The sequence below is a fragment of the Diadema setosum genome, chromosome 22, assembly GCF_964275005.1.
Source record: "Diadema setosum chromosome 22, eeDiaSeto1, whole genome shotgun sequence".
Taxonomy (NCBI): Eukaryota; Metazoa; Echinodermata; class Echinoidea; order Diadematoida; family Diadematidae; genus Diadema; species Diadema setosum.
This window is the reverse complement of record NC_092706.1, coordinates 17,122,072-17,136,790: the sequence shown is the minus strand read 5'-3', so window position 1 is coordinate 17,136,790 and position 14,719 is coordinate 17,122,072. Positions and strand designations below refer to the sequence as shown.

Sequence of the window (14,719 nt, the reverse complement as noted above, 5' to 3'; positions counted from 1 at the left end):
TTCCTGTGCAAATAATTAGTAAATGCAGTGTACTGAGCATGCAAGCCAGTGATTAACTTGTTACAGAACTTAAAGGTGGACTTGAAATCAATTTCTTAAAAAATAACATAAAGAAAAAAAATCATAAAATACTGAATGAGGTGCAAAAAAAAAAGGAACCAGTGCATGATAGGCCTTTTGAGGAGATAACTTCTTTATTTGAATTGTCTATTTCATTTCAGTACTTCCTCATCTCCTTCCTCAACGTGTTTAAAGCCGCTGCTGTGACCTCCCTGGAAATGCAGTGGTACAGCCCAATAGAATGAGATAGAGAGAATACAGCACGAGTGATAAAATATCATATGGTTCATGTTTATTGAAAAATAGATGTAGTGGAAGTCGTCAGGAGTTATTTAAATTTTTACCAAAAGATACTGTAGTAATTAATTTACTGTTTCTTGGGTAAGACTAGTCCTTCCAACATTTTTGGTCTTCCTGCACTGTGTTTTATTTGTTTTATTGTACGTCAATTGAATGAATTTTGTCAAATTGAAGATGATCCCATTTGATTATAAATGAATATGAGTAATATTTGGCACCCTAGAATACATAGAAGACTTTAATGAGCTTAGAGTGGTCTTCCTGCACATCTTCTCCACTATCATGACCTTCCTGTAGAAAAATAAGGGTGCAATCAAACAAACAAAAAAACAGCAACATAGAACAAGAATATATGCAGAATTACTTATAACATGGGTCCACATGATTCCCTCCTCATCTAATTAGTACTGAAGTCATGTCAGACCATCAATCTGATATTTTAGTCATTATTGCTGCAAAGAACAGGAAAGATCTCCTTCAGACATTTACAGTGCATACATAAAATGTGTATTTTTTTACAGAAATACAAAGTAATGTTTTCACTTTCTGGTAAAACACATATTTTGAGAAGTGAAAAGAATGCAACTTGTAAGGGCTTCATGTTAACATTCCGTGAAACAAGACATATTGGCTGTTAGGGGACAAGAGGGAAAAAGTGTTGAAGCAAAGAACATTGACTCTACTCTGAATTATGCTAAGGAGCAGAAATGACTACAAATCCTGAAAAAAAAAAATGCAGTGGACATGCAAACTCTTTGAGAGAAGAGGATGGGAAAATATGTTTGCACACTGACCACAACACATGACCTTTGGCACTAAATGTTAGTAAAAGCACACTAAAGAATATTGATACTAGAAGATTGGCACACTGCATAATGTTATAATACAGGAAGCAAAGCAGTCTACTTAATTCACTTTTTTTTTTTTTTTTTTTTTTACTATTCCTCACTTGATGTACTCTAACTATCATGCAGGCATAACAGTCTCCTTGGAAAAACAGTTGTCCAATACTGCTAGCATCCATGCACATCAATTTCTACACCTACATATATTCAATATCTATCTCTTGAACAAGTCTAGCAAAAGAATATTGCTAGTAGGTAATGTTTCTCTCCCTCAGCATAAACAATCAATATCTTCCTTTTGTCAAATCTTACAAGTCCTTTTACATACCATTTCATTCATATTACTGTAGGAGTGGAAATTTCCCACTCTTTGCGTGACATAAAACAAACTGCACAAATATTTGTACTTATAATGGGAAAAAACTGTGCCTTGAGCATTTAATCAAAATGGAAAAGACACTAAAGAAACTGTATGTATGTATGTTTTATTCTTATTATTATTATTATTATTATTATTATCATAATTCATAACATTTTATCAATTTGATTCTAGGGAATTACATGCTAAATTTGTTTTTATACCCAACTGAGCGCAAAATATTACTCAAAAAAAAAAAAAAAAATCCATTTTTATAAGGCAAATTAACAAATCACATGTATTTCTCAAAATGTTAGTACCTGCTATTCATGAGTCCCCTGTAACAAAAAGGAAACTACATTTTGTAATAATATGGAGTAATGCAGATGGGATTTGAGCATCTGTGCAAATATTCATCAGTTGATGTCTATGCACATAAGTATGCAAATTCCATGTCATCCAGCTGATCAATTTCATCGTCTTAGACCAATTTCACAGCAACAATTATGCCACAACTTCAATCTCCACTGTACTTCCAAACTACAAGTCTTTCCTACAATACAAAATACCGTCAGTTCAGTGAATAATGATAATAAAGTACATTTATAATGTGCCATATCTATCATTACTGATACTCTCGGTGCATGAGAGCCTGTAAGATTCAACACATGCTGTGTACACATAAACAGCTATTATAAATAGTACAACTCTTTATATTCAATCCATAGGCCTATCCAATGAAGATTGTAAGACATCCTAGGTAACATTAAGATAATGTTCATATCTCCCATTTGGCTGAATATAAAAATCAGTTTAAATTAATTGCTCCCCTCTTTTGTCCTCTCTCTACAACAACAAAATATCAAGGACAGACCTGGCCCAGGCATTTTTTTTTTTTCTTGCATGATTATACATGTACAAGAGTAAATAAAATGACTTAAGCAAAACAAATTGCTACAAACAATAATCCCATTGATTTAATGCATATCTGTGAAGGCTCCAACAAGTCTTTCATTGTAACTAATTCTCAATCAGATTTACTTGGGAAATATAACCCAATTAGAAAATTGAGGAACCTATGGTTGATTGTAAATCTAAGAATGAAACCATAAAAAGCAGCCAAATCTATTACTCACTTACATGTACATGTATTAGGAAATCCATTTTACCAGAGATCATTCCCTCACTTATTCTAACTCCATTACTCACCATATGAATGATCATCTTTCCTTTGAAGAGCTGAAGGAAATGCTGAGGTTCCTTGCCCTGTACAACTCTGATCTATTTGGATTAAGAAATGAAAAAAAAAAAAAACTAACTTACCATTAGCACATTAAAATAAAAATATCATACACTATCACTGACATCATTTGAATGATTTAAGTCATTATCAACATTGAACATCTTTGATACAGTTACTGCTGGAACTATTCACATCATTTTGTTTTCTTGCTTTAATGAAAGCCATTAGTATTGATAACTGTCATTGTAATACTACTCTAATCATTATCACCAATTTGATATGTGTTTATTCAACTACAAAGCACAATGTCTAGCTGCATATTGTGTGTTATCATTGACTTCAAAACCAATTTATTTGCGTAGAGAAAAAAAATGACACATCAATTCTGTGACCAATTGTTTGACAGGTTCATATTGTAATGCTTACAAGCAGGTTTCAGGTTTTGAGATTCATAATGATAAAAATTATACTGATTATTAAAAATGTGCACATTACTTCACAAGGACTAAAGAAACATCCTTTTTCACACCATGAAAGAATATATTCAGTACTTGAAGAGACATAGTCAGTAGCATATTACCTGTACAGCCTGTCCATGAACCTTGTCATCAAACTTGACAGCATGCAGGGCTGCTGCACCTTGCTCATCTTGAGAGGAATTCAATCCCTATATTCAGGCAAGACATAAACTTTTTGCTTATCAAAATCATCATCTTGTCAAGGTCAGTTTTTCTATGGGGCCTAGCTCTCATTTTCAATGCCCATTTGGGGGTAGATGGTACTTACATACTTTCAATTCCACTGGTCAAGATGTCAGCAATACTAAAATCGACATCTATTTTCATTACCATTTTTACACTTTTACTATCATGAGATATGGCACATTTCACAAGAGATTGAGACTTTAATGGTATGACAGTGTGTGAATGAAAGCTACCTAAATGTATTTTCTGATACATCATAATGCAAATAAGTGTAACTTTGACAAATCTAAGCCTTATAGACTATACAAATGTAAACTAAATTGCAAAAAAGACCTCCATATCAAGTACATGTACACTGTACATGATTATTTAAGAGTAAGACATATTGGTCAAGTGTCGGTTCAAAACAATTGCATGTCCCCAATGATGACACTTTTTTCCCCCTACAAATCACTGGATAACATTTCGTAATTGTTTAACAAACTTACTAGAGCAATGCAACTGTTACACATGGTAGACTATGATGCCTCCAATTCCCATGAATCACTACATCTGCCATGAAAACATGGCCCTTCATTCACATTTTAAAGTGACTAACTCTTGACCACTCACCCTCTCTGCACAAAGGAAATATTTTCTAATGTATTTCCATCCACTGGTGACACAATATTTGCTCCTATGACAATCGCTCCAGTCTTCTTTTCTTCAAAGACTAAGGGTTAGGGTTAGGGTTGTGTGGGTTTAAGATTTAGTCTGATGCGAGGATTAGGGTTCGGTTTGTGGGTGGAATTTATATTTGGTATAGCGTGCAGATATTTCATGGGAGCAATTGTCACAAGAGCATATGTCAGAATCCCCATTCTGTGGCATTCATTTCATCAAATAACATCATCATTGGACTAAAACTTGGTGAAAATAACAGTTTACCTAAACTTTGGTGACCTTGTGACCATATTGTGTAATACTTCTGTCATTTTAGGCAACTAACCACAGTACAATGACTTCTGACCTTGACCTATAATGCATCAGAGCCATCAATTTATTGTCAATTTCTTTCTGCACTGTCCATTAATTCACATCACTGTACATGTATATTGCTAGCTTGATGACTGGAAATGACAGCAGAGTGGCTTCTACAATTGGTCTTCCACCACCACTAAGTATCGTTTTATTGAAAAAATGAATATTCATTTTTACTCTTCCTACCAAATCATATTATCATCATATAATCCTACATGCAATTCCAACTGAAAGTGCTAATAATGTAAAAGTGATGGAGGAAAACAAACCTACCGAATTTAATTTAACAACATTTTGTCTTCCATCACAATTATCTACTTCCTTCTTGTCATTTGTCACCACCGTTGGTTCTACAGATGACTTCCACAGTATGAGTATTCAATGGCTTCATACTATATAGTCTGTGAGGGACATAGCATTTGACAAGATGGGTGGAAAATGCTAGTGCAGCTATAAAGACGTGTAGTTCTACTAGCAGCAATAAATTTGCAGCTGATTGCAATTTTGAAATATTGGAAGATGTATCCTACAACTCACTTTAAAAAAACCTCAACATTTTAACCATATTGAGTCTATTTGCCAATTACTATGTAAGGGTGAAAAAATTAAATCATTACAGCTGAACGTTACCTGGATAAATAGAACCGAGATCAACTGCCCATAACTAATAACCGATTACTAATTCAAATTAATCAAGTGTTATCAATGCCTATCCGGTGCTCCCTTGAAAAGAAGGGAATGCTGAATCCATCATATAAAGCATGATTATAATGAATGTACACCTTAACTACTGTTAATTTCAGATTGAGTTCAAATAACCTTTTCTTTTTCTTTTAATGTGGCTGCTACATACAATGATATTTTGAGAGAAAGACAAAGATACCTTTAATCTTAACCCGTTCCTTACGACCTGGTGGCTTGTGTAATTAAGTCTATGGCAATTTCAGAATTCAGTATGGAACATGTTATTAATACAAGGCACAAGGCTAAAACACTTTTTTCACCCTCTCAGATGAAAGCTCGTCTGTGTTAAAACGCTGTGTATGTAAACACTTTCTCACAGAAAGAATCTGCATATTGATGACATATTGATGAAAATTGCAAGAAAAGTATCTCTAATTGGTGATTGCTGCTGCATAATCCAGGACAAATGTGTTTCAATCTTCATCATGCCAATACAAATGATTTTTGAGTAGCCAGGCTAGCAATTATTCTCACCAGCCAGTAGTAGATGATATAGCGCTCCCTGCCTCCCTGTTTGTATGTGTACTGGATGACGTATGAATCTCCTCCAAAGAACTGTCCATGTAGCTCATTGGGCTGCTTCACTGGCTCAAAGTTCTCTATCCTGTACACCTGAAATATCAAAGACAGCAGTTTTCCCAATCATCAAACATCACTTCACCATGACTGAGAGCAATGAAACAAACAAGTTATCATCATCATCATAATCAATTTAAGCTATTGTTGACAGACATCTAAGAAACTACTCTCAATATTCGTACAAAGCCATTCACGACTGTTTTAAAGTGTTGACAAATTTGAAATTTCTTTTGTCACACTTTCTTGACAAAAATTAAAGATTATTTCAATAAAATCAACTGAAAGCAAGATAATATAGTACATTTATCCATGGACTGTATCCCCCCTTGATTAATATGCAATGCTTATCAGTATGTAAAATCTGTCCGCTCTGACTCATTTTTCATGTAAACTAGCACTGAGTCATTTGAAAGTAACTGACTTAAACAATAATTACAATTCATCAAATTAATACTTTCAGAGAAATAAATCCATTTCACAAAGTGTCATGTTGCCCTTTATATGCTCCTCACTAATAAAAGACATTACAAATGTGTGTTCTCATAACTTTTACCTCAATTTTGCCGGTTCCATCATCAAACATGCCACTTCTTGAGGCCATGTTGGGATTGGATTCAAGGTCAGCTGTCTTGATTTTGTGAAGACTACTGGCATCAAATTTCTCCTTTTTCACATGAGCTGTAAATAATCATGCATCACATCAATATCACTTTCTCAATACTTATCACAGTGGATTGCCTGTTATCAATTCTCGTGACCTAAACAGCTGTCAGCAGAGTATTCCACTCATGTTTCACTTAATTAAATTTAAGGGACAGTTGTATGAGGCATGCTGTCTACTAGACAATATGTGAAGCTTACTTTGGAGTAAACATAATAGCCCAGAGATTGCAATATGAAGGACTGTATTAATATAAAATGAGACAAATAACAAACACTAGTCATTCAGGACAAATATATCTGTAGCCTTCATGTAGACTTGTGGCACATGCAACTTACAAGTGTGTTGATATAATGCAGCTAGTAGAAAGTACTGTAGAACAATACCTGTTAAAAAATTTAAAGCCACTTTATGGTCAAAGGAAAAGGTTACATCATGTGCTATGTATAGGTACATGTTGCATGCATAACAAAAACATGAAACATGATACACAGGTACATGTATTGCACTTTGGCAACAGCACGTATAGAAGATGAGGTGTAATGTGATACCACTAGTAACAAAGTCTGTCCTAGAGCCCCTCATTTTCTTTCCTAGAATGCTGTGTACTCACTGCCCTACGCTTAAGACATAAGTAGGTGTAGTGTAATATTAGCAAAGTGTATCTCCTGCCAAATTTTTACTCATTTGACCTATTTATGCTGAGACACTTTCGTCTTTAATGGCACTGCTTCCTTTCCTGCTTGCTGTTAAAGGGGATGGCTAGTAACTGATCAGTGGGAATCAGTGGGAATGCTGGGGGATGATTGTTCCAATCCTTGTGGGATTCATTTAAGAGTACATTATATATCTATAGTTGTGTGAAAATTATTTGCTTCAAAATGGTCTCATATTCAAGTAATGTGCAGTTAAATGTTTCCAGGTTAGCATGCCTGTACAGTAACGGGGCATTACACTGCACATTTCTTGAATATGAGACATGAGAGCTGCAGCTGTCCTCTACAGATTTACACGTTTACTGCAATTGATAACTGCGAAAGGTGTACAGCTTACCAATGTTGCCAGTGGTGTAGGTCTTTCCTAATCCCTTGGTGTCTCCAGGATCCCTCCATACCTTGAAGATGGCTTTAAAGGCAGCTGTCTCACTGTTTTCATTGATGACAGACACTGGTGTCGTCTCTGGGTATTGCTTGGCCTTGATGAATCCCTAAGAGTGAGACAGGAAGGGGAGGGGGTGGGGATAGACAAAACAAACGTAATTACCTGACTGTTTCCTTTCATTGATGTGGTTCATTGTTTCAAGCCCTTTAGTGGGGGGGGGGGGGGGCTTGAAAGAAAGAACCACCTCAATGAAAGAAAATTGTGTGACTGGTTGTACCACCAACTATCTAACCAGAACATTACCAAACAAAGCAGTGTGAATGAGACACACATGTGTGACCTGGCATTAAGTTTCCAGGTGGAACTCACAAGACATGACAATGCAGTGTTTGTGTAAAATTCTGATGAGGAAAGTGTGATGATCCTAAGTTTTAAAAATAATGTACACGTATAATACAACTATACCTTTGAAGGAGAAATGTCTGTATGAAGCCATTAAAAATATGTGTAGAAAGTGAATTAATCAACCATTTCAGATAAAAAAAGAAAATCACATTTAAAGTCGGGCAGGGATGAAACAAAAATGGGTTGTGCCTATATCAGGAGGGTTTGTCAGTTATGATCAAAAGCATTCTACAGTGTCAAAAAATCATGTATGCATCAAACGAGACTATTCATCTCTGCTGTCTTATAAAGGATACCATCATTTTTAAGATGACCATTGATTACAAGTCCTATTCTATCTTCTCCACTACTCATTTTGAATAATGTGAGCATTGTTGGGTCATTCGAAAGTCTTTGATTTACAAGGTCCGTTGCTATGAGACAGATCTGTAATTAGCAGTAAAGTTGTGGTCGTTTAGTAGTGATTCCATTACTCCATCCAATTCTTTTCTTTCTAGTCAGAGAAAACAATGCTCTCTTTGACAAGACACAGTAGCTTGGACATGGATTTATATCTGCCATCACTGCTAAATGTGTCCATCAGAAATCACATTCAAACCATCTATCATATAATCATCTATCATATTTTCATAAATATCAAAATACACACAATGTGTTATTTTTTCCATAAACATACCATTGCATCATATTGGGAAATGCCTTTTTTTCTTACATACAACAATTCTAACATGCAGGAAGTATTGAAATGATGTCATAAGAAATGAAATGTATCCCTGCAAGAAAATGTAGTTGGCTTGAGCTGAAAATTTAGCTGTATACATTCTGACGTCAATTACCATTCTCAGATACACTTTGCTCAATGAAAATAAACTCTCACCTGGGCATTGCTGAAGGCACTCTTCCTCTCCTGCTTGGTAGAACCCTTTCCTTTCCACACAAAAATCCCACAATGCCCTTGGTCAATGATAAAGCAATCCTGCACACAAACAAAATCATAAAAGGACAGTCACTATTAAAGGTGCATGGTCCCGGTGTTTTAGTCAAATGCGTACGCGGGCGCACAGCGCAAATTTCCTATAGAGACCTACGCTATCGACTCCTCTTTAGCGCTTACGCTTTGGCCCACTTCTCCCGAGTCCGAAGAAGTCCGATCCACTGTAGTCAGTAGTCCGATCACAGTTCCGCTCATGATTCGGCTGAGGGGGATGACAGCTTTAGCAAACTTCTTTTGTGATGTCATAATAACAAGCACATATGCACGCATCCTGGCATTACTACAGACTGCGCGATGCGCAGAGAAGACAACGAAGGCAACGTTACTTAGCAACACCTACGCACTTTACTCTTGATGACAGCTCAACTTCGGTAATCTTCGTATCAATGCTAACGTTGATCGGCAGTATCATCAACAGCACCCTCTACACTACCGGGACTATGCCCCTTTAAGCCTATGAGACATATTAAAAAGAAGGGTTCAACTCTAAAAATTGTGATAAGGAGCAAGAGCATCATCACCTCTTAAAAAATTCAGTCAGTGACATGTTATTTAAATGTCAAAACAAGTACATAAAAGACTATAATTTGTGCATTTCATTTTGAGTAAGTAAATAAAAGTGTGACAAAAACAAACAATGAAAGGATGTTCTTTTTATGTAAGTATCTACTCCTACCAAATGTGTGCTATAATTTGTGCACCAAAGTGAGTGACGTACCTCCAAAGTCATTTGCTACAGGATGTCTGCATTATATACACGTAGTTCAGTTAACACTACAAAAAATATTGTTTGCTTTACAGGAATATGAAATCCAAGACTTGATCATTATGCCGACAAACTACATATAGAGCAAGTTTGGAATTTATTTTTGTTCCCCATACATGGTACTACTGAATAAATTCTGAAAGCAACAAGAGCATATATGATTCACAAGTCAATCACAAGAATGATTAGCTGGGAGGGACGAAATCAAGTTTTGGATGTTGGCTAACCTGGCTGTTCAGCATAGACTGCTCCAATGGGGCGCTACAGATCTCAGTGACAACAAGTGAACCACTCTCATCAGAGACTCTGCAGAAAAAGGACAAATCACAAATTTGATAAATCTTGTGGGCAAAGGTTTACAATCTTTCTTGTATTCTACAACAGGGTGAAAAAAGGATGTGTATGTACATGAAAAAACACATAGGAGTGGTGCATAACTCTAATTCAAACTATAATGTACTTGGATTACTATTTGTATTAACTTCCTTACTGCCATATTTACACATTCAGGTGTACATCTATGTATAATTCCACTTACTCAATTCAAATTGCATTCAATTCATCATTTCGATTACATTTTTGACATACATACAAACACAGATGTGCTATATTGTAGCTACTAATGCAAGATGAATTCCACAAGAATGCCTTGCACTGTGTTGGTTGTCAGTAAGAAATCACTTCATGAAATTTCAACCTTCTTCTGTTTTCATCAGATACTGGTGCTGATAGTGCCTGAACCATGCTATTTAAGATACAAGAAATGACATACAATGAAAGAAGATGCCTCAATGCTTTTTCATTCACATACATTTTCAAATGTATGGACGTTCCAACAGTGTCAAGATATAGTCACAAGTATATGATAGACATGCTACCAGCAAATCATATCAGAAATGATGGCTAACCATAGCTAGCTCTTTATTACTTTAATATGTAACAACAGAACAATGAATGCTACGCCGTCAACACATGCTGGTCTATAGACTTTGATCAGGAACTGACAGTTCAGCCATCTTTGGACTCATCATTCCTCATCTGAATGTTAACTCTGAAGATTTTGCACCCTGCTTACCTGTTACATTCTTTGTATTGATTGAATTTTTTTTTTTTTTACTCATCATGCATATTCTTGGTTGCATATCACTTTATTTCATTTACAAGCTAGATGTTCAACTTCCATATGAAAATGTATCAAAGTCAATATAATAGAATACCATAAGCAGTGGTACAGTTTAATTTTGTGAACTTAGTGTAAAACATGATGTTTTCACGACATGAAACTTTCACGAATTGGAGCCAACGGTCTTTTTCATGGCATGAAATTTTTGCGAGATGCCTCTAACATTCAATTCATCTAGTGTAAGACAAGAACTTTTGCATGCATTTTAATTTTGCGAATCTTGGCTCTCGCATGATTTGTAAAATTAAAATGCACGCGAACATTCCTCGTTTGACAGTATGTCATGTATGTTTATTTCAACATCATTGGGTCTGTCATTCATAGTGATGTATGGTTTGCATTGTTGCACAGTGAGGAAAAGCCTTCAATGGGTAAATCCTTGTTTTAAGAGCTTACATGAATAGAATGCTGCCAATTCTGGTAATTTGTGGAAAATGGAGATCACTGTCACTTGCAACTGAGTTTCCATTAAAGTTTGATGTTACCTTTGACAATATTTGCACCCTTGTTACAATGATGAAAGCCAATGAAGGCATCTACATGTCCTTAATTAATGTGCCCATTATTCATTCAAGGTTTGCATAGAAATGTGGCATTTAACCTTACATTTAATCATCCTGTTAGAACCTTATAAACGACACAACAAGCTGTGACTATGACATCAATATTCTGATTCAGTACATCCCTTGTTACATTACAAGCATTGAACTAATTTCTTCTCTTTTCTTCGACATTGTGACCCGCTACAACAAAAGAATCCTAAAGTCGCTGACGGCCGAGCCGAGAAAATCGAGTTTGAAATCACATCATCAAAATTGGTCAAAACAATTGGATTTCTGTTTTTGGCATAATTCTCTAGTCTAATGTTTTGTCCATCATCTGCCGAAATTTCGAAGCTAAATGATCAAAGGAAAGGCAAGAAATTAGCGTTTTTCTGGGCCATGATTTTCCGACTTTCAATGTAAGAGAAACGTGTCCGAAGATTTGGATTTAGCGCCGCAGCTAGACTCCGCCCATAGCAACGAGGGAGTGATCTTATTGGCCAGTGCGTGGCATCCTGATTACCGATTGGTCGTGCGTAGACCGCTGGCGCTAAGCTTGACTGAACATGGCGGAGGTCGCTAGGAGCGTGCCTTCTATTGTGAAGCGGTGAAAATTGTCTCGCCTCCCCATGGCCATGATAGCGTCGGAAGGAAAACTTTGAAGGCGTTTTTCTCGAAACTCTGCTTTCCTGAACCACTTGACATGCGCTGTAGAATCATCGATATCTCCGCAACCGAGTACTTTTATAAGTTGTGCTATATCGAAATGAAAGTAGAAGAGTACGGGAATAACATCATGCCATTTTCAGAGAATTGTCCTCCCCCGACTTTCGGATCCTTTTGTTGTAGCGGGTCACCATTAATGATTTTGCTTGACATAAATCAAACATATCACTTTCATTTCTTGCAAGATAAAGGCAGGAACATCTTTATGCACACCTAAATCACAAATAGATCACAACAGATGAGAGGCCCTGTGATAAACAATCTACATCAGGGTGATTTATCTGAAAACCCACCAAATGCCATGTTTTGCATATTCGAACTGAACTCCACCCATCACATTGTCCATTTTTCCCTAATAATAAAAGATTTATACTTTGCACTGCTTTCAGTTTAGAGACATACTTGTAGAGCCTTGTCTGTGAGGCCTGTTGTCGTGAGAAGCGTTCATCATCATCCTTGGCTGGCTGCGGCTTAACACCTCCTCTTGGCCCAAGAGCATTCTTCCCTTCAGAAATCTTGAGTGTTTCTGTATCAAACTTATCGTTGTCAACAAAGTAGATGCGGGCTTTGCCCCCCTTCTCATCATCACGTATTTCCTTGGCCACTTGAGTTCCCTAGACGAACATGGAACAAATGCATACCAAGTTCATTTAGTGTTATCAAATTCATATGTGAATAACATCATTGATGGGTGGGTGGAAACCACCACAACAAGCTCTCTCAAACAGCATACTGATACTATAAGGACAGCAAATGTTACAGGCATACATCATATGTAAACTACAGGTACTATCATATTTTAGATACATCCTATCCACAACTGAATTTGAAAACAGAGGTCTAGCCAACAGATAATGTGTAAAATGAAACTACTGGTAGTCTCAGAATAAATGACATCAGTAGGCCCTATGCTATGTCGTGCTACGGTTTGGTGGGACATTTTGATTAGACAAGAGCAGGTGTTTCACATTCACTTGTCACAAGTTTCAACGTAAAACTGAAGGTCTAATTTGACCATGATAAAGTCTCAACTTGGTGTTCCTTGATGGCATGTCCAACTAAACTGTAGTCCCCTTTTTACTGGCCTCACAAATAATCACAATGTATAATCTTTGCCAATCAAGGCATCTTTGCATACTTCATTCACCTTTACCCCTTGATTCGGTGATAACTGAAATACAGTGATTTGACCCATTGCAGCCCTGCCCAAGGGTCCTTATAAGGGAAGACAAGTACATAAATACTTCTGCATTCCCTACCCCTACAGACAATTTATTGTGAAATCTAGTTAGAGTACATTAAAAAAAAAAAAAAAAAAAAAAAGAATAGCAATAATAAATGGTTTTGTGGTTGCTTTTTTTTTTTTCAAGTAAACAATCCATGAGATTGCCATGAATGACAGGTACCTTTCATCATCAGTACTCTGGATCATTAAATGCATTATAGGGTCTTTGCGTCCTGATTCTACATGCTAATCTGAGATACATGTACAATTTCAGTAATGCTCTATACCTCAAGCTGTAAGGATAATTATTTCTCTGCATGAATAATCCCTAGTCATTCAGGTCTCTTTGTAATTGATGAATTATGTTAAGTTTCATTGACATACACCATTCTCACCATGTTACCACCCTTTTAGGCACAATCAGACCACCACAGCCACAAATGTTCTATTCATTTCTAAAAGCATTTAACCCGTTGAGGACGAGTCCCGAGTATACTCGGGCAAGCGTCTATGGGAAATGTGTGTTGTAGCAAAATCAAACCAGCATCAACAGGTTAAAGTATAACTTGTGATGTGCTTTATGGTTCTAGAAGAGAAGATCTTCAAAATTTGCACTCTTATGGGCTGCTTGGGCCATACTAATGGGTTCCCTTGTACCTCTTTGAGAATAATTCCTGCCCAGTTTGATCATACTGTACATTTTACAGGGAAAAGAAGAAAATGTTTCTTTTTTTTCAACATCCTCCTCCTTTTGATGTTAGGCCAACGGTTGAAGCCATGCTGAAACTATCATGAACTTAAAATTTCATACAATGTATTAACCTCTCTCATTAACTGAATACAGTACAATCTGGCTGTACTTTGTTTGTATCTAAAGATGACCATTAATGAAATTTACAGTTTTGATACTTTGGAGTAAATGCAATACAACCTGGTTGTCCTACTTCTTGATCGTGAGTAGATAATCTTTAGATTTGAACAGTTTTTATTAGGTGATACGCTATCAGCGTATCACCTATTGTGATTGTCAAAATCTCTCTTTATTTTTTTTTATTCTTCTTTCTTTCTGGACAATTTTGTGTCGTCAATATCTCAAGAATGACATTACGAAATAACATGACATTTTCAGTCAACATGTCTCATGACAAAATCTAGCCACAATAAGGTTTTCATGACAGTTACATATCTATGACGTCATCTAGGCGCCATTTTGTGATTTTCGGACCTTGTCACATGATCGATCATAACTTCATAACTAGATGT

The 14,719-nt window shown here is 36.2% G+C and overlaps 1 protein-coding gene across 1 annotated transcript in view; it reads right to left on the bottom strand.

Moving 5' to 3' along the window:
* The window catches only part of LOC140245487 (villin-1-like), a 127,740-nt gene that overhangs the window by 28,771 nt on the left and 84,250 nt on the right, over positions 1-14,719 (bottom strand). The window contains exons 7-15 of the mRNA XM_072325056.1: positions 12,634-12,845; positions 10,008-10,086; positions 8,898-8,996; positions 7,568-7,721; positions 6,407-6,531; positions 5,749-5,886; positions 3,387-3,473; positions 2,773-2,844; positions 225-272 (exon numbers count right to left, since the gene is read on the bottom strand). Of these exons, the coding sequence (XP_072181157.1) occupies positions 225-272; positions 2,773-2,844; positions 3,387-3,473; positions 5,749-5,886; positions 6,407-6,531; positions 7,568-7,721; positions 8,898-8,996; positions 10,008-10,086; positions 12,634-12,845 (1,014 nt within the window). The remainder of the gene's footprint in view (positions 1-224; positions 273-2,772; positions 2,845-3,386; positions 3,474-5,748; positions 5,887-6,406; positions 6,532-7,567; positions 7,722-8,897; positions 8,997-10,007; positions 10,087-12,633; positions 12,846-14,719) is intronic.